This window comes from Rattus rattus, chromosome 7 (assembly GCF_011064425.1).
Source record: "Rattus rattus isolate New Zealand chromosome 7, Rrattus_CSIRO_v1, whole genome shotgun sequence".
Taxonomy (NCBI): Eukaryota; Metazoa; Chordata; class Mammalia; order Rodentia; family Muridae; genus Rattus; species Rattus rattus.
In genome coordinates, this window is record NC_046160.1 from 24,505,836 (window position 1) to 24,526,543 (window position 20,708).

Genomic DNA, 20,708 nt, shown 5'->3' on the forward strand with positions numbered 1-20,708 from the left:
TGCATGGAGATGGCGGTGCCTGGCAGGCCTATATTTCGGGTCATGCGTCAGGTGGTTGCTGTGTACTCTCTCTTTAGCTTCACAGCAAAGAATCCTTTCCCTCGCCTCATGTGCTCCTGTATTGTAGGTTCTCCTGTATTGTAGGCTCTTTTCCCAGCTTCTTCTGACTAGAGTATGAGGCCTTGTACTGCTGAAAGTGTCTATTCTGTTCTCATACTTAAATGATGAAACGGCAGCGTAAAGAACTCTACCAGAAAAGGTCAGATTTAGTTCTTTTCCTCCCCTTTACCCCAGTCAGTATCTTACTAGGTAGCCTTGGCTGGCTTGAAACTTGCTATATAGACCAAGTTGGCCTTAAACTCATAGCAAACCTCCTGTCACAGCCTCCCAAGTATCTGGGATGACAGTTATGCACAATCATGTCCATCATTTTTTTCTTTTTAACAAACCGCTTCTATTAAACGATGAACAGTGGTGGTACGCACCTTTAATCTCAGCACTCGGGAGGCAGGGGCAGGCAGAGATCTCTTGAGTTGAGGCCAGCCTGGTCCACAGGTCTCAGGACAGCCAAGGCTACCCAAAGAGAAACTCTGTCTTGAAAAACAAAACAAAGCAAAACATGAGGCAAATAGTCTTGGGGCACATTGTCAGATATTTTGGCGTGGTGTGTGTGTGTGTGTGTGTGTGTGTGTGTGTGTGTGTGTGTGTGTGTGTATACATGTATGTATGCATGCATGCATGCATGCATGTGTTCGTATGTAACGATGTTTGACCCATTTGACCAGCAAACTTCTAGTGGTTCTCCTGTCTCTACTTCTGTCTTCTGGGAAGACAGAATCCCACACAGAAGTGTGCTGGGATTACAGACATGTGTGCTCTGCCTCTGATTGGCTTTTGCATAGATTCTTGGGATCTGAAGTCCTTGTCATGCCTGTGTAGCAAGCACCTCACCCTCAAAGCCACCTCTCCTGCCTACACTGTGGTATGTGTGTGTAATGGTCCAATCAGATCAGGGCTTTGGCATAGCCATCACCTCCAACACTGATCAAACACCAAGCATTTTTTTGTGTGTGTCAGTCAAACTCTTCTTATCAGCTGTTTTGAAAGTTACAATTAATTGGTATTGGCCTCAGTTGCTCTCCTGTGCCACAGAGCATTGAAAGTTATTCCTTTGTGGAGCTGGAGAGATGGCTTGGCAGTTAGGAGTGCTTGCTGCTCTTGAAGAGGGCCTGGATTCTGTCCCCCGCTCCCCCCATACCATGGAATCTATTTCTTAGAGAAACAACACCCCGTTCTGGCCTCTGAGGGCACCCATATACGTGTGCCATACATAGTCACGCTCACATAAATTAAAAACTAACTTTTTTGAAAAGTTAGTACTTTAGCCAGTGGTGGTGGCGCATGCCTTTAATCCCAGTGCTGTGGTGGGAGGCAGAGGCAGACAGCCTGGTCTACAGAGTGAATGCAAGGACGGCCAGAGCTATACAGAGAAACCCTTTCTTGGGAACAAAAACAAAAACAAAAACAAAAAAGTTTTTTTTTACTTGTATCCAGATATACCCCTGTACCATTAACTATGTCTTCCCCATTCTTTCTTTCAGTCCTTTCTCCCCCTCCTCCCTTACCTCCATGTCTGTACCTTATTTCTTTGAGACCCACGAGTACAAAGCTTTCTCCTCCTCCTCTTCCTCCCCGAGGCAGGGTCTCGATGTGTATCTCTGGCAGGTTTGGAACTTGCTGTGTAGACCAGATGGTCTTTAAACTCATAGAGGCCTGGCCAGACTTTTACATGCAAACGATACTTACTATTCGGCGTTTGGCCTTCCTTGTGACTTAATCTAATGTGCCCGCACAGGGCTGCCTGCAGGTGACAGTGTTATTGTTTAGTAACTGAACAATACTCAGCCGGGCATACCTCCCACATTCCCTTTATTTGGTGATCCATTGGCGGATGCCTAGTTGATCCCTCCTGCAAACAGGAGTGCAGGACTCTCTGACATCGTTCACCCTTTTGGATTCCTGTAGTTATGGTGGTGGGCTGGTAGGGTCCGGGATCACAGGCTAAATCATTTTATTTCCAGTTGGCCACAGTTTTATTTCTACTACCACAATGCTTCTATTTGTAGAGGTTCCTTTTCTTAAAAGATGCATTTATTTTTAACAGTGTGTTTGTGTATGTGGCCGCGTCTGTGTGTGTGAGTGTGGATACCCAAGGAAGCCAGGGATGTCACATGCCCAGGTGCTGCGGGCGGTCGCCGTCCAGTTGACAAGCGTTCTGGGATCTGAACTCTGCCCTCTTTAAGAGCTGTGCCATCTCTCCAGCCCCTGGAAGTGCTTTCCTGATCTCTTCTTTTTCAGTAACATCGAATTCCTGTTTTGTGGCTATAGAAATGTGACGTGTTTTGCTGCAGTTGGTTTGGTTTTATTCTGGTTCCTATCTTCCAAGTCAGAGGCTCTCCTAAAATATCTATTGGCCCTTGGTTGACCTTTGATTAAGAATTGCAGGAGGAAGAGGCAGGCAGAGCTCTCTGAATTCTAGGCCAACCTAGTCTGTGTAGCAAGTTCAAGGCTAACTAGGGCTACATTAGTGAGACCCTTTCTCTGAAGGAAGGAAGGAAGGAAGGAAGGAAGAAAGGAAGGAAGGAAGGAAGGAAGGGAGGGAGGGAAGGAGGGAGGAAAGAAGGGAGGAAGGAAGGAAGGACGGACAGAAGGGCAGGGAAGTAGCTGGATGTGATGATCCAGACCTGAAATCACCACTCAGGTGATAGAGGCAGGAAAATGTCTAGTTTAAGGCCATCCAGGGCTACGCTGAGAGTTTCAGGCCAGTCTGAGCTCTATAGAGAAATCCTATCTCAAAACTAAAACAAATGGGGGCTGGAGAGATGGCTCAGTGGTTAAGAGCACTGACTGCTCTTCCAGAGGTCCTGAGTTCAAATCCCAGACACCACATGGTGGCTCACAACCATCTGTAGTGAGATCTGGTGCCCTCTTCTGGTGTGTCTGAAGACAGCTACAGTGTACTCATATACATAAAAATTAATTAAAAAAACCAAAAAACTGAGACCAGCGAACCCAGAGAAGTTTATTGGAAGCTCTGGGCCCGAAGACTTGTCAACTTTCAGATCCTCAGTGGTGAATGAACAGGCAGTCCTGTGGTATTCCTGTGGTATTGATGGGATTCTTCTGCCCTGGCAGGGTCTGGCTGCCACTGTTGTCCTGTCCCTGAGTCCCTAAGGGGCTAAGAACTCAGCCTTTAAATGAACTTACTTCAGCTAGCTGGGATGTCACCTCTACCCCCACCATTTTGCCCTCCAGAGAATCCGGAAGTTGCAGCTTCAGGGGATGCAGGTGTCAGGATGGTTCTCCTCCGGCCCCTCTGTTTTCACACATGCATCCTCTTCGGTTTAGTCCCACAGGTGCCTGGTGCTATGGCGACAAGGATCTGTTAAGAACTGCGCATTGAAAATCCGCTTTTACATGCCTGTCTCAGATTTGGCTCTTAAGTTGCTTTCCCAATCTTGAATTTTGTTGGTAATGTCTTTTCCCTTGTTAAGCCTTTCCCTTGTTCTTGTCATTTCACATCTTAAAAAAAAAAAAAAGTCTGCTAGGTTGAAGAAGGTGGTAAGATACGGAGTCTAGCTGGTGCTGCAGTCCTCTCCAGACATGGTGGCACATGCCTGTAATCCCAGCACTCGGTGCGGGGAGGCAGGAGGATCAGGAATCCAGGTTCTCAGCTGCATAGCAAGTTTGAGGGCAGTCTGGGCTGTTAGACCCTCTCAGAAAACAAAAGTACAACCAAATGGGCTGTGAGGGTGGCTCAGTTAGTAGGATATGCTGGTCTGCCCTAGCTTGTGGGAGGTGGGGGCAGGAGGATCAGGAGTTCGGGAATGAGCATTTGCCCCCTGAAGGTCGGTGTGTGTGTGTGTGTGTGTGTGCGTGTGTGTGTGTGTGTGTGTGCGCGCGCTCACACGCATGTGTGCACACCTGCCATGTGTGTACCAGCATCTGTGGAGGTCTGAAGATGTCATCTCCTGGAGCTAGAGTTAAGGCTGTTTTGAGGCAGCTGGTGTGGGTGCTGGGCTAGGAACCAGGGTCCTCTGGAAGAGCAGCAAGCACTCTTAACCACTGAGCCATCTCTCCAGCCCCAAGGATAAGCACTTTTATGCTGTTGTTGTTATAAACATTATTCAGGGTCACGATGGACATGAAGAATTATTGAGGAGAAGATAAAAAAAAAAAAAAAACTGCTGGTGGTGATGGCTGGGCTCATGGTGAGGATTTCTGTGGTGCAGCCTTGGCCTCAGAGAGAAGGATGCTGTGGGTGCTGTGGGCTGCAGGAGTTTGCTGCTAGTTTGGGACAGTGAGTCCCAGAGCCCACTGCTCCCTGTAGCCAGGTTAGCTTGAGATAAAAATGTGGCTGTTAAGTTTAGGTGAACAGTGCTTGGCCACTAAATGGGACACTCCCTGGCTGCACACTGATGATGTTGAGGGCTTTTTGAGGTCTCTGGAGAAACACAAAGGGACCTACGTTGGCCCCAGGACCACTGTTTTCTGTGCTGACCTCTCACAAAGCTTAGGTGTCAGGGATGTGTGTGGCCTGAGACATTTCCTTCCTTTCCACTCTTTCCTGGGTGTCTGCCCTGGTGGCCGGTGCCCTCTACTGTTCTGCCTTCCCTGACTACTCCCTTCTTTCCCCCTCTGTAGTCAGAGGCTCCTCTCCGTACTCCAGTACAGGTACCCCTGTGTGTCTCTGGATTGTGAAGCAGACTGTTCCCAGCTTGCTTTGTGTCTGTTCTGTCCCCACTGTGGGTACTTGATGCCCAGCCTGTGGGCAGGGCTCCTGTTGCCCATGAGGTTCCAACAGCCTGGCAGGTGGGAGCTGGATGACATCTTGGGGGTCTGCTAACCCAGGGGGACCTCATCCACTAGCTGTGAGTCCAGCATTCTGTTTCACTGACTGAGTCTCTGGGCTGTCACCCACTTGTCAAGGTTGTGATGCGCGGTGATTGGAAACATCTATAGCCACAAAGGGATGCTGGGATTTGGGTGAGATCACTGGCCAATAGCAGAGGGAAGCCTCTTGAGGACTGGGTTTTCTTTCGAGGCTGTGGAGTTGGGGATGGGGGGTGGAGCTTCCAAGAGCACTCAGGCCCTCAGAGTTCAGTCATGAGACCTGGCTCACGCCTTAGACATGTCCCAAATGTTTGAACCTTAGCCTTAGCAATAAACTAGGGAAGCACTTGGAGCTTGCCAAATGAGGTATGGTGTCACTATGCAGAGCCACTCTCTTTGTTGACAGCCACTCTCTCCGGGATTTGGACAGCCAACCTTGAACCCAGTGCCCAGACAAGCTAAATGTTGTAGGGAGTAAGGTGTCTCCTTCCTGGAGTCGCCTTAGACAGAGTACAGCTCTGGGCATAGCCTCTCCAGCAGTGCTTGGTTTTTAACTTCTAAGTCCCTTTCTCCTGGCTCTGCAATGTCCCCTCCCAGCTCCAGTTTCTTCCCATCGCTGCCAGTGCAGAGTCCGAACTGGGGCACCCACCTCCCAGGCTATCACATCTCTGGGGAAGGGACCGGGCCTGTGGGAAACCCAAGCTCGGGCAGTCTCCCGTTCCTGGTTTTCCAGGGAGCCCTGGCAGAGGGGGCTGGGAAGAAAGGCTCAACAGGGAGGGGAGCTGGGAAGCAGAACAGGGAACTGGAAGGGGAAGGGTGTGGGTGGGCTTGGATCCAGCCTACCTCCTACTCTCCCACTCCTGCCAATCCCCTCCCCGGCAGCCACACACTCAAGGCAGGGACTTGGCGCTGTCTCTGGGAGGGGGTCGGGGTGGGGGAGCAGGAACGGTTGTGTGTCTCCGGGAGTGAAGGGGGTTGATTTGTGGCAGTAACACACCCACCCTGAGCTGTGGCCCGAGGCTCAAGCTTTGTTATTTCACTGGCTTGCGGCCCACACCTGGAGGAGGGAGGAAGAAAAACCCCTAAAATACAGCTGTGTAGAGCTCAAGCCCACCGGTTCTGACTGCAAATGGGGCCGCGAGAGGAGCTTGGAGAGGGCGGCTTGCGTGCCTGTTCCGCTCACCCCTAGGCACCCAAAGAGTGCAGCAAACCCGGCATCCCAGAACAGCCTGGGTTCAGGCCTCCGCTTTGTCAGTGAGGTGCCGGTCCTGGGCAGGCTGAGCAAAATGACATTCATTTCACTACATCCTGTGGCTGCTGCTCACTTCCTCCTCCACTCGAGGAGCAGCAGTGTGGGGGTGGGGGGGTCGGGTGAGGACAGATTAGAAGGAAAATGTAGCTGGGCTGGGGGCCTCTGGTGGTGGCTGGGGTTTCCCAGGGACTGGCTGGGGTGGGAGGGAGGGTTTCGGAAGTGTTCAGAGGGAAGAAAAGCTGAGAGGGGAGGAGCAGGAGGCCTCTGAAAGTCCCAACAGTGGGACACGCTACACCTTCGAGTTTCTGAGAGGGACTGTCACAGCCTCCGGGCTCTTAGAGGAGGTAGAGGCTGCCTCAGTTTCTCACACTCTGGGGTGTTGGTGAGACTGGGAGAAGAGAGGTCAGAGGCCAGGCTGGCCCTGGGCTGGAGGCTAATCCCGGGAGTGTCTGTGCTGTGCCCTGCTGACCAAATTCTCTCCCCTGCAGGCAGAGCCACCTGAAGCCCAGCGCTGAGGCATCACTTTCCGAGGGCTTGACATCAGGACCTATGCTTAAGTTTTAGCTCTTGCTCACAAAGACCACGATAATACCTTCTCTGAAGCCCTCGCAGTCCCACAGCGCCCTCGAAGCCCCAGCCTGCCTCCTACTGCCCAGCCGCCCGCAATGCCCTCCAGCGGCCCCGGGGACACCAGCACCTCCTCTCTGGAGCGGGAGGATGATCGAAAGGTGAGCAACCCTCTTGGTTCTTTAGGGCACCCTGTGGCTGGTGCCCAGGAAAGGAGAGGGGCCTGTCCCCACATAGTGACAGCTTAGGGATGCTGACCTGCTGTGGTGATGGGTCATGGGGTCACATATACTGATTATTTCTGCCAAATAGGTGCTGGGACACTGAAGCTTAGAGAGGGTAAATTCTAAGCTGAGGCACCAATCTGAACCCAGGCATTCTGGTTGCACCACCATACCTATAACCACTGTGGTCTCTGAGGCTTAACTTTAAGGATCCACAGGCCCAAACTATAGGTCTGTGCAGCTTTGAGGGGTCATCCTTGCAGGGAGGGGGGTGTCCAAACACCTGCATTTCTTTCTGGATCTGCACTATACTAGCTGTAAGACCTCCGGCATCACTGTGCCCCTGTTAGAGCCCCCCCCCCGCCCCGTATTTAGTCGCTTTCTGGGGGCACTGTAGACATGAGGTGATCAGCCCACACAGATATTCTAGCCCGTGGCTTTGCTCAGATGCTCAGGAGCAAGTGACGTCATCGACCTTTGGAGATAATGATGTCCCACCCACCAAGGCTGCAAGTGAGAGTCACTGGGTAACCTTTGATGGGGCTCCAGGCATGGAACTAGTGACTTCTGTGTTTTCAGAGTCCCGTGAGAGGTGACCTCATCCCCCTACTGCTGAACTCCAGGTTGGGATCAAGTCAGTCAAAAGGGATTTCATCAGATGGGTGGGAATTCCTCTGAAGGGCCACAAAAAGTTGCCTTGGAGCTGTGGCCACTAACTGGACTCTGCGGCCCCTCTGTCAGTCTGTCAGCCTTACTGTCCTGCCTCTCTGGGGCTCTGGGAGAGGTGTGTGAGGTTTGTTCTTCTGACAGGGTTGTCCACACAGGCCAGGGCCAGCGGCTGGGGGCTGTCACATTCACGTGAACTCAGCCCTTTTCTGCCTTGTTCATCCTTAGAGTGTATTTCCGTGTTCTCTCTCTTTTCCACCCTTGCTCCTGTTGTCTTGATGGCAACCCTTGAAACAACTGAGGTGCAACAGATGGCCAGGTTTACAGAAGGGGATGCTGCGCTCAGGCAGCGGTGAGCCCAGATGGGATCCGCTCTCTTGCCTCCTGGATCTTACCTTACCATAACCACCCATAGCCCTGATGTAGACAAGGACCCTACCCCCAGTATACACACATATACGTAGGTGTGCACACAAAAGGTCCGGGGGCCCAGCCTACATCCCTGCACAGTGCCGTGTGTGTGCATGTGTGGTCATATGTACTGACACATGTGCTGACAAGATGGGAATCACTGTGACAGGGACCCTTGGAAGTTCTTAGTTCCGCAGCTCCTCCCCTTTAGACATGGTCTCATGCAGTCCAAACTGGTCTTAGATGCTTGGTGTAATAAAGGGTGACCTTGAAGCTCTGTTCCTGCCCTCCACTTCCTGGCTTGTGCCACCCCGGCTGGTTTATCCAGTGTTCAAACCCAGCCTCGTGGGTGCAAGGCAAAGACTCTACTCCTGGGGCTACATCCAGCCTCTCCTCTGTGATCTCCTGGGAAACGACTAGACAGTCTAAGTTCCCTGTGGGCCTTCTGAACTCCTCTTGCTCTCTACTCAAGGAGTGCACAGTCCCTGGCCATAATGGTGGCTATACCTACAGTCTCCTGAGCACTGCAGTGGCAGTGGTGGTGAAGCTAATTCCCTCCTTTCCGTGGGCCTGGCTTTCTCTCTCTGCTCGGCTGGGTAACCCCGAGCCTCTTCTGCTCCATGTTCTGATGGATGCTGATAGACCTTCACACACTCCAGACAGCCCCACAGCTGGCACAGACTCCTGTCATCAGACTGTGAACCCCAGCTTGCACAGCAGCGAGTCACGTGCTCCCTGTGCCATGATAGCTCACTCCGAAGCAGAGGAAGAAACGCTGAACAAGAAGTCAGAAGTCCAGGCCCCAACGCTGGGGATGCCACCTTCAGGAGATGCGACTGCAGGCCGTCTGGGCTGTGTTTGCTCAGCTGGAAAAATGGGGATAGTAACTCTAGCTTTGCCCGTCTTACAGGGTGCCTGTGGAAGTCAGATGAGGTCACGGGCAGGGAAGTGCCCTGCAGACAGCAAAGTCTGGTCCAATTATGAGGGATTACGAATGCTATTATTATCTACCCATAGTAACTGCTCTGGCTCTGGTGGCAACAAACACACGCCCAGCCCTAGATCCTGGGGCTGATAGAGTGAGCATATTCACATTCTGGCAGGGGCCATTATGCCAAAAGATGACAGCAATCTGGAGAGACAAAGGCTAGAGCTGGGCCTCCTTTCAAACCACCTACACCCACAGCACACATCCTGGCTCACCTGGCACCCATGGGCTGGCTCCAGCAGAGCCACCTGGTAAAGGCAGGTAGAGACACTGACAGTTGTCATAAGGGTCCTTAAAAGCCAGCCTGGGACAGGGACATTGTGTAGTTGTATAAGGGCGACATGGACTTGCTCTACAGCCCAAGAGTCTACAGAGCCAACACAGACACCTGGCACAGTAGAACCATCTGCTGCGCCTGAGGGGAGGGGTGAGGCTCCCGCTGGCCCTTTCCATTTAGCAGCCCCACCTGCCTATCTAGCCTTCTACCTGCAGCCTCCGGATACCATCTATGCCCTTCCTGGATTTTCAGGCCTTTGCTTTTGCCTTACCTCTCCTGCTAGCTACTCCCTTGCTCAGTTCCCTCTCTGGGAAAGCCCTGGCTGTAGTCTCTTGGATTACAGTTTGCAGACCAATTGTTCTCAGCCGTGACTCCCAATTCATCCATTTCAGCATCACACGCAAACATAAGGGAGTTGCAAGGTGCAAGCCCCTGCTGGTCCTACAGAGTTGAGAGCTCTGGAGTTAGGACCCTGGGAGTCTTGTCACTTATGGCCCAGGAGTGACATCCCTCTCTTAGTGATTCCCAGGGTCTGCAGTGACTTGAAGAAGGAGGAATGCCATGGATGAGAGCCAAACGCATCACCCCCAGGGAGCCCAGGGCCAGGCAGATGGGGTGCAGAGTGGGGTGACAGACAAAGGGGCTGTGCTTGTCTCTGAGAATATACAGGGATTTGTGGAAGTGAACTCCCTTCCTGCACCCTGCCATCAATGAGCCGGGGAGCAGCTGTTGCTTGTGGAAGCTGAGAGCAGAGGGCTGGTGTGGGGAGACGAGGAGGGCTATCCCTGTGACCGGGCTGTGACTGGGCTCTGTGACTGGGCTATCCCTGTGACTGGGCTATCCCTGTGACCGGGCTATCCCTGTGACCGGGCTATCCCTGTGACCGGGCTATCCCTGTGACCGGGCTATCCCTGTGACCGGGCTATCCCTGTGACCGGGCTATCCCTGTGACCGGGCTATCCCTGTGGGCTATCCCTGTGACCAGGCTATCTCTGTGACTGGGCTATCTCTGTGACCGGGCTATCCCTGTGACCAGGCTATCCCTGTGACCGGGCTATCTCTGTGACCAGGCTATCCCTGTGACCGGGCTATCTCTGTGACTGGGCTATGTCCAACTGAGACCTCCACGCTTCCCTTTTCTCTGGCTTCAGAAACTTGGTGGCCGAGATGCGCTGAGCATTGCTTGTTTGCTAGACACACTAGATGAGTTATGTTCATTCTTACCATTGCCCCAGAAGGCACCGATATTTTCACGATTCTCTCTTGGTGGGGACTGAATTGAAGCTTGGAGATGCTAAGTCACAGGTCTCCCGGTTTGCTGTTCAGGGTCCTTCGAGGTGGAGTGGAGTGAGCAGTGGCTTCCAGATGTGCTGCTCTGCAGTGTCGTGTGGGCTCCTCCTGCTCTGAGGTCAAGGGTGTCTATTTAGAGTCTGCGTAGCTCTTCACGTGTGGATGTAAAGGCCCATCCAGAGAGAGAGAGAGAGAGAGAGAGAGAGAGAGAGAGAGAGAGAGAGAGCGCACTTTCCTTCATTGGAGACATTGCTGTGAACATCCAACTGCTCCCCCTCCCCCACTCTTTGGAGATACTGTTCCTTTCCTCCCTCACTCCATCCCTGTATTTTGTCAGACTCCCTTACCTCTCTGAGGGCCTCACACACAGCTCAGTTCCATAAGTCTGCAGGATGAAATGGACGGTCCTGGAGGACTCCTGAACAACAGGGGTGGGAACTACGAGATGGTGAGGCCATGCCACAGTCACTCAGGCAGGTGGCCCCTTCTGCCTTTCCTGGTGTGGGGTAGAGGAGGCTGCAGGGTGCAGATTTGTGCTGGAGAGCTCAAAGTATGAGTGCGCGCGTGCGTGTGTGCGTGCGTGTGCATGTGTGTATGTATATGCACATGTGCAGGCGTGTACATGTGCACGTGGGGCAAAGGTTCAGGCTTTCTTCCCTCCTCCAAGTGCAGCCCAGAGACCTGGCAAGTGCAGGTTTCCCTTGGCACTGACTCTTCCTCTGTGTAACATACAGCTCAAGGGCATCCTTGGTGAGGTCCTTGCCAGCTCCACAGGTCTGCAGGAGTGCAGTATTGTATGTAGGGGCTCTGCTCTGTGTGTGTGTGCGTGTGTGTGTGTGTGTGTGCGCGCGCGCGCGTGCGTGCTACGTGTTTCTGGGTGCCTGCAGAGACTAGAGGTTTGGACCCCCTGGAACTGGAGTTGTAGCCCATTGTGAGTTGCCTGGTGTGGTGCTGGGAATAGAACTCAGGCCCTCTGAAAGAGCCGATACACACTTTTTTTTTTCTTTTTTCTTTTTTTTCGGAGCTGGGAACTGAACCCAGAGCCTTGCGCTTGCTAGGCAAGCGCTCTACCACTGAGTTAAATCCCCAACCCCCGGATACACACTTTTAACCACTGAGCCACCTCTCAAATAGAGAAAAACTGATTTTTTCTTTCCACATGATGACGACATGTACATTTCTACCTAATGGAGTAACTGAATGCTTGGCACTGGGGTAGGCTGTGATGTACATGGCCCACTAGAGCTGACCAGAGCCCAGGATTGTCTTATATTGTCTAAACTTCTCTAAAGTTAGGTGCTATGACCCGGCAAGTTTGGCGTGCTCTCAGCAAGGCCTCAGGTGGGGTCAGCCAGGCCCTAGATACAGACCTGGATTTGCATCCGGGCTTCCTGCATGACTCAGCCGCAGAGCCAGCACCCTGCCTGCCTGCCTGCCTGCCTGCCTGCCTGCCTGCCTGCCTGCCTGCCTGCCTGCCTGCGATGTTGCATATGAGTGATTGATTAACTTAGGGACTTGTACATAGTAATCTAGCCTAGTTAGTCTAGTTCTGGACCACTTATCTGTCTACCTACTTGCCTCCATACCTGCCTGCCTGCCTGCCTCTCTCTGGGCTGTGAGGGAAGGGAGCCATGATGGGGGTGTGTGGAGTATGGCCTCTATGAGCCCAGCATAGAAGGGAAGCTCCTTTCTCCCTGTCTGCAGGCACAAAAAGCCTGAGGCCTCTTCATTCATGGAACAGAAGGGAAGCCACGGCAAGTGAAGACCCGGAGAGCTGCTGCCTGCTGTGGTTAGCTCCAGGAGTCTGAGCAGGGACCACAGGCTTACAGTCGCATTGGTCCTTCAAGCCTTAAATGATAAGGGGAGGTCTGGAACCCAACCCTGTTAGGGAAGCAGGTCCCCTAGGGTAAGTATGGGGAAGACTGGAGTCAGCCATGTAGAAGAACATGGAGAGCTGGCCTTCATAAGTGTCCCCTCTGGCCTGGACCCAGAAGGCCTGGCTGTGCCTGTTGCTTCCTTTGTAGAGCCACAGGACAGTTAAGGTGTCAGCCACCAGCATTTTACTTCGCTGTAGGTAGGATATGGCAAGTTAGCCAGGCCTCTCCTTTACCCAGCAGTCACTGCTACTGTTCATAGTCACCTGGGGAGCACCTGCTGCTTTTGTCCCCATCCCACAGGTGGGGAGCCAGGAGAAGCCAGGGAACCTGGCAAAGGCCAGGTGGCTGCAAAGTTCTTTCATCTAGACTAGCTGCTTCTGTACATTGGGGTGGGGGGCATCCAGACATGGTAGGCTATGGAAAGAGCAGGCATGAATGTGCTTGGTGTCCATGGGGCTGGCCACAAGCAGAACAGTGGGTATTCTCCTTGGGAGCTCAAGACAGAGTTTCATTTGTATCCAGTGCACAGTAGGTGTTCGTGGCTAATTTCAGTGTTGCCTGGCCTAAGGGTGGAGGATGAGATCCAGCCCTCTGTGTGTTTGTTCCAGAAACAGCTGAAGCGAGTAGTTTGTAGGGGGCAGGATGGAGGTCCTGGCGGGCAAACTACTTTTTTTGTTTAGTTTTTAGTTTTGTTTTTCCAGACAGGTTTTTCTCTGTGTAGCCCTGGCCATCCTGGAACTGGCTTTGTAGACCAGGCTGGCCTTGAACTCAGAGATCTACCTGCCTCTGCCTCCCAGTCCTGGGATTAATGATGTGCGCCACCTCTGTCCCGTGCTGTGGAACAAGAACCACCTGCATAGGGGGGTGAGGCATGTTGCATGTGAGCGTGTGCATGTAAGAGCTGTGCGTGTTTTGTGCAGGTCTGTGATGCCCTGCTAGGGCTCCTGTAGCAGGGTGCTCAGGCAGCCCAGGACAGGGCTTTGCCTCCTGCAGAAGACAATTCTTTCATCAAATTCCACGGCCACAGACAGTTCCCGGGAGGTCAGCCAGCTGGCAAAGGCTGTGCGTGCTTATTGTCCTGGGAGGCCTAGGCAAGTAGCTGGCTAGATCTGGCAAGTTCATCCCCTTGACTGAAAAACCAACTTGAGGCATCTGCTCAGCAGATTCTGGGTCAGTGGCTTCTGCTCTAAGCACTAACGGGAGCTTGGATGTCTCTCTGGAAAAGGGCTTCAGGCGAAATATCTCTTTTGGGGGACAAGGAACGATGTCTGGAGCTCGAGAGGCAAGCGCGAGTGTTTGCGTGCCAGCGGACGTGAGGTGTGCTGTCAGTGTGCACTGTGTGTGTTTTCACCGTGTGCGCATAGAGCATGGCATAGGCGGATATAGAGGCAGGCTACATTCGAAAGACCCACAGGCTGGAAACTGAAGATGGGAGCTGTTGGTTCTGAAGGCTTCCTCTCCTGCCTCTGCCTTCTACAAATCTCATAATCTCTCTGAGCTTCGGTTTACCACCGGTGTGATGGGAGAACATGACACCCACTGTGGTTTCTGCCAATCGTAGAAATAAAATGCAGTAGAGCCGGGCGTGGCAGCGCAGGTCCGTAATCCCAGCGCCCGGGAGGTAGAGGATCAGAAGTTCAAGCCAGTCTCAGCTACTATCCAGTTCCAGGCCGGCTCCGGCACATGGGAGCCTGTTTCAAAACCCAGCGACAAGAAAGACTATATGGAAATGCTTGGTTGATTTCGCTGTGTTGTACAAATGCGAGCAATTATTGTTGGCATAGCCCAGCTTGTCAGAAGGCAAAGATGTGTGCGGCTTAAAATATTCCATCCAGTGAGCTGTGCTGAAATGTAGGTCAAGTCATAGCCTCAGAATTTTAGAGAGAGGCTGGCGGGAACCACCTAATCTAACAGGCCACCCTAGCTGAAGGGTCCCCAAAGCTGTAAAGACTTCCAGAAAAGGACGGTGACAACTAACGTTTAAGGGGTGGATGATCTAGGTTGGGTGTTGAGGATCCTGAACTCATGGACATTCTGAGTTACACAGTGAGGGCCTCCCTCAACACACAAACGGGAAACCAAACAGGTCTGATGGCTCCTGCCTATTAGCAGCCCCTGAAGGGAAGTCAGGAGGACTGCTGTACGTTTGAGGGCAGCTTAGGCTACACAATGAGTTTTAGACCCGACTGGGCTAAGCCCATGTTTAAACCCTGTTTGTAACTGTGGAGACATCTATGTGATTCTGTGCCCTGTGCCCTGTATATTGCACAGGTTTGCATGTGTGTCTCCTTTGTGCGTGTGGACCCTCTTCTTCACTGAGTATCTGCTATGTGACAGTCACTCCTCTAAGGGTTGTCCAGTGTGTCTTGTGCTGTCTGTCAGGTTAGGCTTTTTTTTTTTTTTTTCTCTCTGATGTTGTTGGTTTTTAGAACAGAAACTCAAGTACTCTAGGCTGGCCTAGAACTTCTGATCCTCCTGCCTCCACCTCTCAAGAAGTCCCTACTGGCTAAGCACATTAGTGCAAGCCATAATCCTAGCACTGGAGGCAGGAGGATTACAAGTCTGAGGTCAGCCTGAAATTCCTGGGGAGGCTCTGCCTCCAAAACCAAACACAACAGCTCTGGTTACTCGATTCAAGGAGCTCATAGCATTACAGGGGCGGGCGGCTCTCAGGACCTATTCATTCCGTCTGGGTAGGGGAAGCAAGCCCAGGAAGCCTTCAGGGAAGGTGGTCTAGGCAGAAGGAATAGCTATGCTTAGATGCCTGAGGAAGCAGCTGCTTTTGCACCTGCTGCCTATGTTGGGGCCCTGGGATGGAAAAGAGACACAGGCAGTTCAGCAAGAGCCCAGGGACCTTTGCAAGGACTAGGAGCCGGGCTTGATCCTGCAGGCCCCTGGAGTCCCCCTCAGAGAGGGTTAAAGCTCTGTAGAATGACATAATCCACCTTGCAATTTGGAAAAGTCGGCTGCCCCAGCATCCGCATAGCTCACCATAGCAACGGGCAGCAGCCAGATGTTGGGATCTGTCTGCTTGTGAGTGATGGCTGCACATGGAGGGGAGAGAGCTGGGATTTGCAGGAGGCCAGGAGGGGGCCTCTGCTGGCGGGCTGGGAATGCTGGCCTGTGTGAAACATTCTAGTCAGGCTGTATGGAGGCAAGAGGAAGTAAGCCGGTCCCCAGTGACTGTCACGTGCCCGTGTCCCTCTGTCACCTTACTTACTTCTCATGCTACAGCTGTGAAGCAAGCATGATTTCCATTCTGTGATAAGGAAAGGCTGCAGAGACCTAAGGTTGAGGTGGCTGGTAAAGCGCACAGTGTACGTCCCCGTTCAGCCCAGCCCTGCTCTTTGCAAACCCCTTGTCTATAATTTCTGCCCCCCCCCCCAGTTCTTGAAGGGGCTAATTGAGACTCCCACCCTGACAGATGAGCAGACCAGTCTGGGCTCAAATCTGTTCCCACTAAATGTGCTGCTCTTTCCAGCTGCTCGGGTTACTAGAGCTCGGGTTCTTGCATTTCAATATGAGAGACACCCCTTCCTTCGGTGCTGCTTGCAGATTTGAGAAGCGTAGCCCACATTCCTTTGCTTAACCTGTCAGCACTGACACTGCATAAAACAGGCCTCTGACAGATGCTCTGATAGACCTTCCTGGGGTCACCGAGGGCAGCAGGCCATCTGCCCACCCACTCAGTGTGTCAGCCCCCCTGCCCGGTGGTAGGAACCACAGGCGGGCTCGGCGGAAAGCACACCCTCCATTTTAGAATGCCGTGTTGCTAACTTGCTTTCTGCAAAGGTGGCTCCTTCTTCCTAGGCTGGGTTAGCCTGAATCGAACCCAGCAGGAGCAAACGTGTGCTGACTGTATGTAGCGTGCCTGGACAGTTTGTATGGGGTAAAACATATGAGCAGCACATGGAGGGACCACATGGCATAGGGTTTACTGTTAAAGACCCTAGAGGCCTTTCCCACGAGGTCATGAGAACAGAGGTTTGTCTGTTACCAGAAGGTCAAGTGTCTTCAGTTTGGCTTGATTTCTGTTTTTTGTTTTGTTTTTTTGTAACAGCTGAAGATGGTTTTTGAGCACTCCATATAGCCAAGGCTAACCGTAACACATGGTCGTCCACGTCTACCTCCCAAGTGCTGGCGTTGCAGGCATAGATCGCCACACTTGGTGTAGGCAGCGCTCAGAATCCAGGCCTCGGTTTCAAGCACACTAGGCAAGCAATCTACCAACCTAGCCCAAATGGCTTTGGTTTTTGGTCATTGCTGTATGGTGGCCATTTGTTTTTCTTTTTTCCTGATTAATGACCTAGACCGGCCTTCACTCTTTGTTTTTTGTTTTTTGTTTTTTTTTTTTTTATTCTAGACAAAATCTACAAATCCCAAACACTGTAATAAATGTAGTTTGCTAAATAAAGAAATACTAGTTCAAACCCCAGAATTTCTGGGCAGTGGTAGCTCTAGGATCCACCTAGGCTCTGAGGGAGAAACAGTGAACAGAGTAGACAACAGACCTGGTATTTGTTCACTTTAGAAACCAAAGGCAGGCAGCTGTGTTCTTACCCTGTCCTGTGACTGAGGAAGCTGAGCTCAGGGGGGAGGATCCATGATGCAGACCCAGGAGCTGCAGACCTGCTTTAGTTGCCTCTATGACCTCACCCTTCCCCTGATATTTCCTAAAAAGACAGTCACAAACTGTGGTAGTACCAAACCAAAAGCGATGTCCCGCTCCCAAAGTTGTCACACCAAAGTAACCCACACACTCTGAGCTGTGTGTCAGATTTGATCTGCATGTCCCCACTAGTTTCTTGAAGAGGTGTCCTTAGGACCTTGGGACACAACTCAACAGAACAACAACTGGACAGAACCAACAGCCTGGCTTCTCATGGACGTGTGTCCTTGGGCTACCTGTGGCAGGGCCCCTTCTGCTGCCTGTCTTCCTGGAGCCTTCTAGCCTCACCTCTTTGTCAGCCTCTCCTAAAAGGAACACCCAGAGGTCAGTGGTCCTGGAGGCAGCCTCTCGCTCCACACTGGAGCCTCTGCTTGCTGGCTCCCTCTGGAGACCATTTATGGCTGGGATCCTTACATGGTCCCCTCCAGTGCTTCTCCAACCCCTTGCCCTCATGTCCTTGTGCCTTGCCCAGTGGCAGTGACCTCCAAAGCCAGACCTCCTTCACATCATCTTATCGGGTCTCCTGCCTACTAGCTTTTCCTTCCTTCTACAGTGCACTGGAGACCTCTTCTGTCTGTCTATTCTGTCTCTTTTGTAAGCTGGACAGTCCCCGCTGGACAGTCCCCGCCAGTAGGTGCTGAGGTATGCCTGTCTGTCACCTCCACTCTCATCTCTCCAGAGGTCTGTTAGAACTTGAGCTGTGATTGTCTGCTTCCTAGACATTCCATGAGTAGATGGACGGATGGGCAGACAGACAGATCGGTCAGCATTGCTATCACCGTGTGTGAGATGCCCGTGATTGGTCACTGTAGGTCTTGATTACATGCCCTCCCAATACCTGAAAATGGATGTGGTGAACCACACACTATTTTGAAATCACAGAAAATGAAAGTTGAGTGGGATGTGGAGGACCATTGCGAATCTCCAGGAAGCATGGGCGCCCTTGCCTTCTCTGTCCATGGTAGCAGTGTCTCTGTGGCTTGGCTTCTGCAGTGAGATCTGCAACGCCATTTTCAGCAGCTAATTTCAGATAGGGCTTGGGGAGCAGCCTGCTGCCCTTGGTCAAGGGCTCTCTCCCCTTCCCCAACATTGTTTCTACCAGTGGTTAGTCATGTTGGAGCCTGCTGAGTCAAAAGGGGCTTGTGGGTGGTTTGTGGCCAAGCTGGAGCAGTGAGGCAGGACTTTCTAGGTATGCAACTCTGCCCCAGAAGATAAGCCCAGAGGTCTCAGCCCTGAGAAGGTTTTGATGAGTAGGAGCAAAGCAAACAGAATTTAGTGAGAAGGATCAAGAGGTGTCATGGTCTCCAAGACACATCTGTGGCGTGGTGACATCAGTGCCAGGGCCACATGGACCAGACTCTGGGACAGGGGTGTTTACAGCCTGAATGAAATTCCTACTCTCTGCACAGAGACAAGTATTGCATGCATTTTAAACAATGTCACTAAATTGATCATTTTATGATATTTTGTTTTCAATAAAAATCATTAAATAGGGCTGGAGAGATGGCTCAGCAGTTAAGAGCACTGACTGACTGCTCTTCCAGAGGTCCTGAATTCAAATCCCAGCAACCACATGGTGGCTCAGAACCATCTGTAATGGAATCTGATGTCCTCTTCTGATGTGTCTGAAGACAGCTACAGTGTACTCATATACATAAAATAAATAAATGAATTTTTTAAAAAATCATTAAATAGCTTGCTGGTCGAGTGTCTATAACCATGTGAGCTTTTTTTCCCCCTTTCATAGAAATAAATCAACTGTGGTCTGGGCATGTGGCTCAGTGGTAGAGCCCTTATGTAGCAAATATGAATCCCTGGGTTCAGTCCCTAGCATCCAAACCAAACACACCCAGAGCCTCGTGTTATGATCTTTTGTTCCTTCGTTCATTTGTTTGCTTTTTGTTTTTCAAGACAAGGTTTCTCTCAAGGCAGGGTTTCTTTGCATGGTCCTGGCTATTCTGGAACTCTCTCTGTAGACCAGGCTAGCCTGGAACTCAGAGATCTGCCTGCCTCTGCCTCCTGAGTCCTGGGCTAACAGGCATGGGCCACCACTGCCTGGCCATGTTATGATCTTATAATTAGGAAACTATGGGAGTTGGAGAGATGGCTCGGTGGGTAAAGTGTTTGCTGCTTAAGCCAGATCCCCAGCACCCACATAAACCCTGGGATGTGGCACCCACCTATAACCTCAGTGCTGGGGAGATAGACAGGAAGACCCATGATGCTTAGCAGCCAGACCAGTGGGAAGACCCTGCAAGGGTTAGGGTTAGTGATGTAGTTCAGTGGGTGAAGTCACTTAGCACAAAGCCTGACCACCTGAGTTCAACTCCCAATACCCCACGGTAGAGAGAATGAACTCCTGAGAGTTCTCTGTCTGTCACGTGTCCACTTGTGCTGCACTTACACATAATGTATGTAATAATTCTTGAGGACATTACTTTTTATTTGTTTGTTTTTGTTTTTCTGAGACAAAGTTTCTCTGAAAAAAAAGTGGCCCTGGCTATCCTGAAACTTGATTGTGGCCAGAATGGCCTCAGATTCAGAGATCCACTTGTTTCTGCCTCTCGAGTACTGGGACTAAAGGCGTGGCTTACAGAAATTATATTTTTTTAGAGGTGGAGAGCAGCTGAGGAAGACACCTGAGACTGGCTCCGCCCCCACATGTCCACATACACGCACTCTTTGTGTGCTTGCAGCCAGCAGTGGTGGCACATGTACACTCAGAGATGGACACAGTAGCTCAAGGTTGGCTACCTCGGGAGTTTGAACCTAGTCAGAGCCAGATGTGATCCTGTCTTAGAAGACGGGCAGTGGAGGCAGAGGCAGTGGATCTCCAAGTTTGAGGTCAGCCTGGTCTACAGAGTGAGTTCCAGGACAGCCAGGGCTACACAGAGAAACCTGTCTCAAAAAAAAAAGAGAAAAAGAAAAGAAACAAACAAACAAAAAACCCGCAATAATAATAATAATAATAATAATAATAATAATAATAATAATAATAAATAATAGTATAGTTTTTTTAAAAAAGAAGTTGTACACCGGACATATACTTTTTTTTTAAAAGATTTATTTCATGTATGTGAGTACACTGTAGCTGTCTTCAGACACACCAGAAGAGGGCATCAGATCCCATTACAGATGGTTGTGAGCCACCATGTGGTTGCTGGGATTTGAATTCAGGACCTCTGGAAGAGCAGTCAGTGCTCTTAATCACTAAGCCATCTCGTCAGCCCCAGGACATATACTTTTAATCCTGGAACTCAGAAGGCAGAAGCAGATGGTCTCTTTTGAGGCCTAGTCTACATAGTGAGTTCAAGGCCAGCTAGAGTTATATAGTGAGACCCTATCTTTAAAAAAAAAAAAAAAGTCAAAACACACAGAGCAGTCATCAGAGGGAATAACACCCACTGGAGGTCCCTGGGGTCCCTCTAGGGTTTGACTACCCAACTATTTTATTTGGCCAGTGCCTGGGACGGAACCTAAGGAGTTGTGCACGGTAGGAAAACATTCTGCCACGGAAGCTGCACCCCAGCCTCCCTCTGGAGGTCCTGGGATGGGGTCAACCTTACCATACAGGAGGGTTGGAGACAGCATGGC

At 51.3% G+C, this 20,708-nt stretch overlaps 1 protein-coding gene across 1 annotated transcript in view; it reads left to right on the top strand.

Annotated features, from left to right (window-relative positions):
* The window catches only part of Dnmt3a (DNA methyltransferase 3 alpha), a 101,267-nt gene that overhangs the window by 23,241 nt on the left and 57,318 nt on the right, over nucleotides 1-20,708 (top strand). The window contains exons 4-5 of the mRNA XM_032908615.1: nucleotides 6,083-6,147; nucleotides 6,704-6,873. Of these exons, the coding sequence (XP_032764506.1) occupies nucleotides 6,083-6,147; nucleotides 6,704-6,873 (235 nt within the window). The remainder of the gene's footprint in view (nucleotides 1-6,082; nucleotides 6,148-6,703; nucleotides 6,874-20,708) is intronic.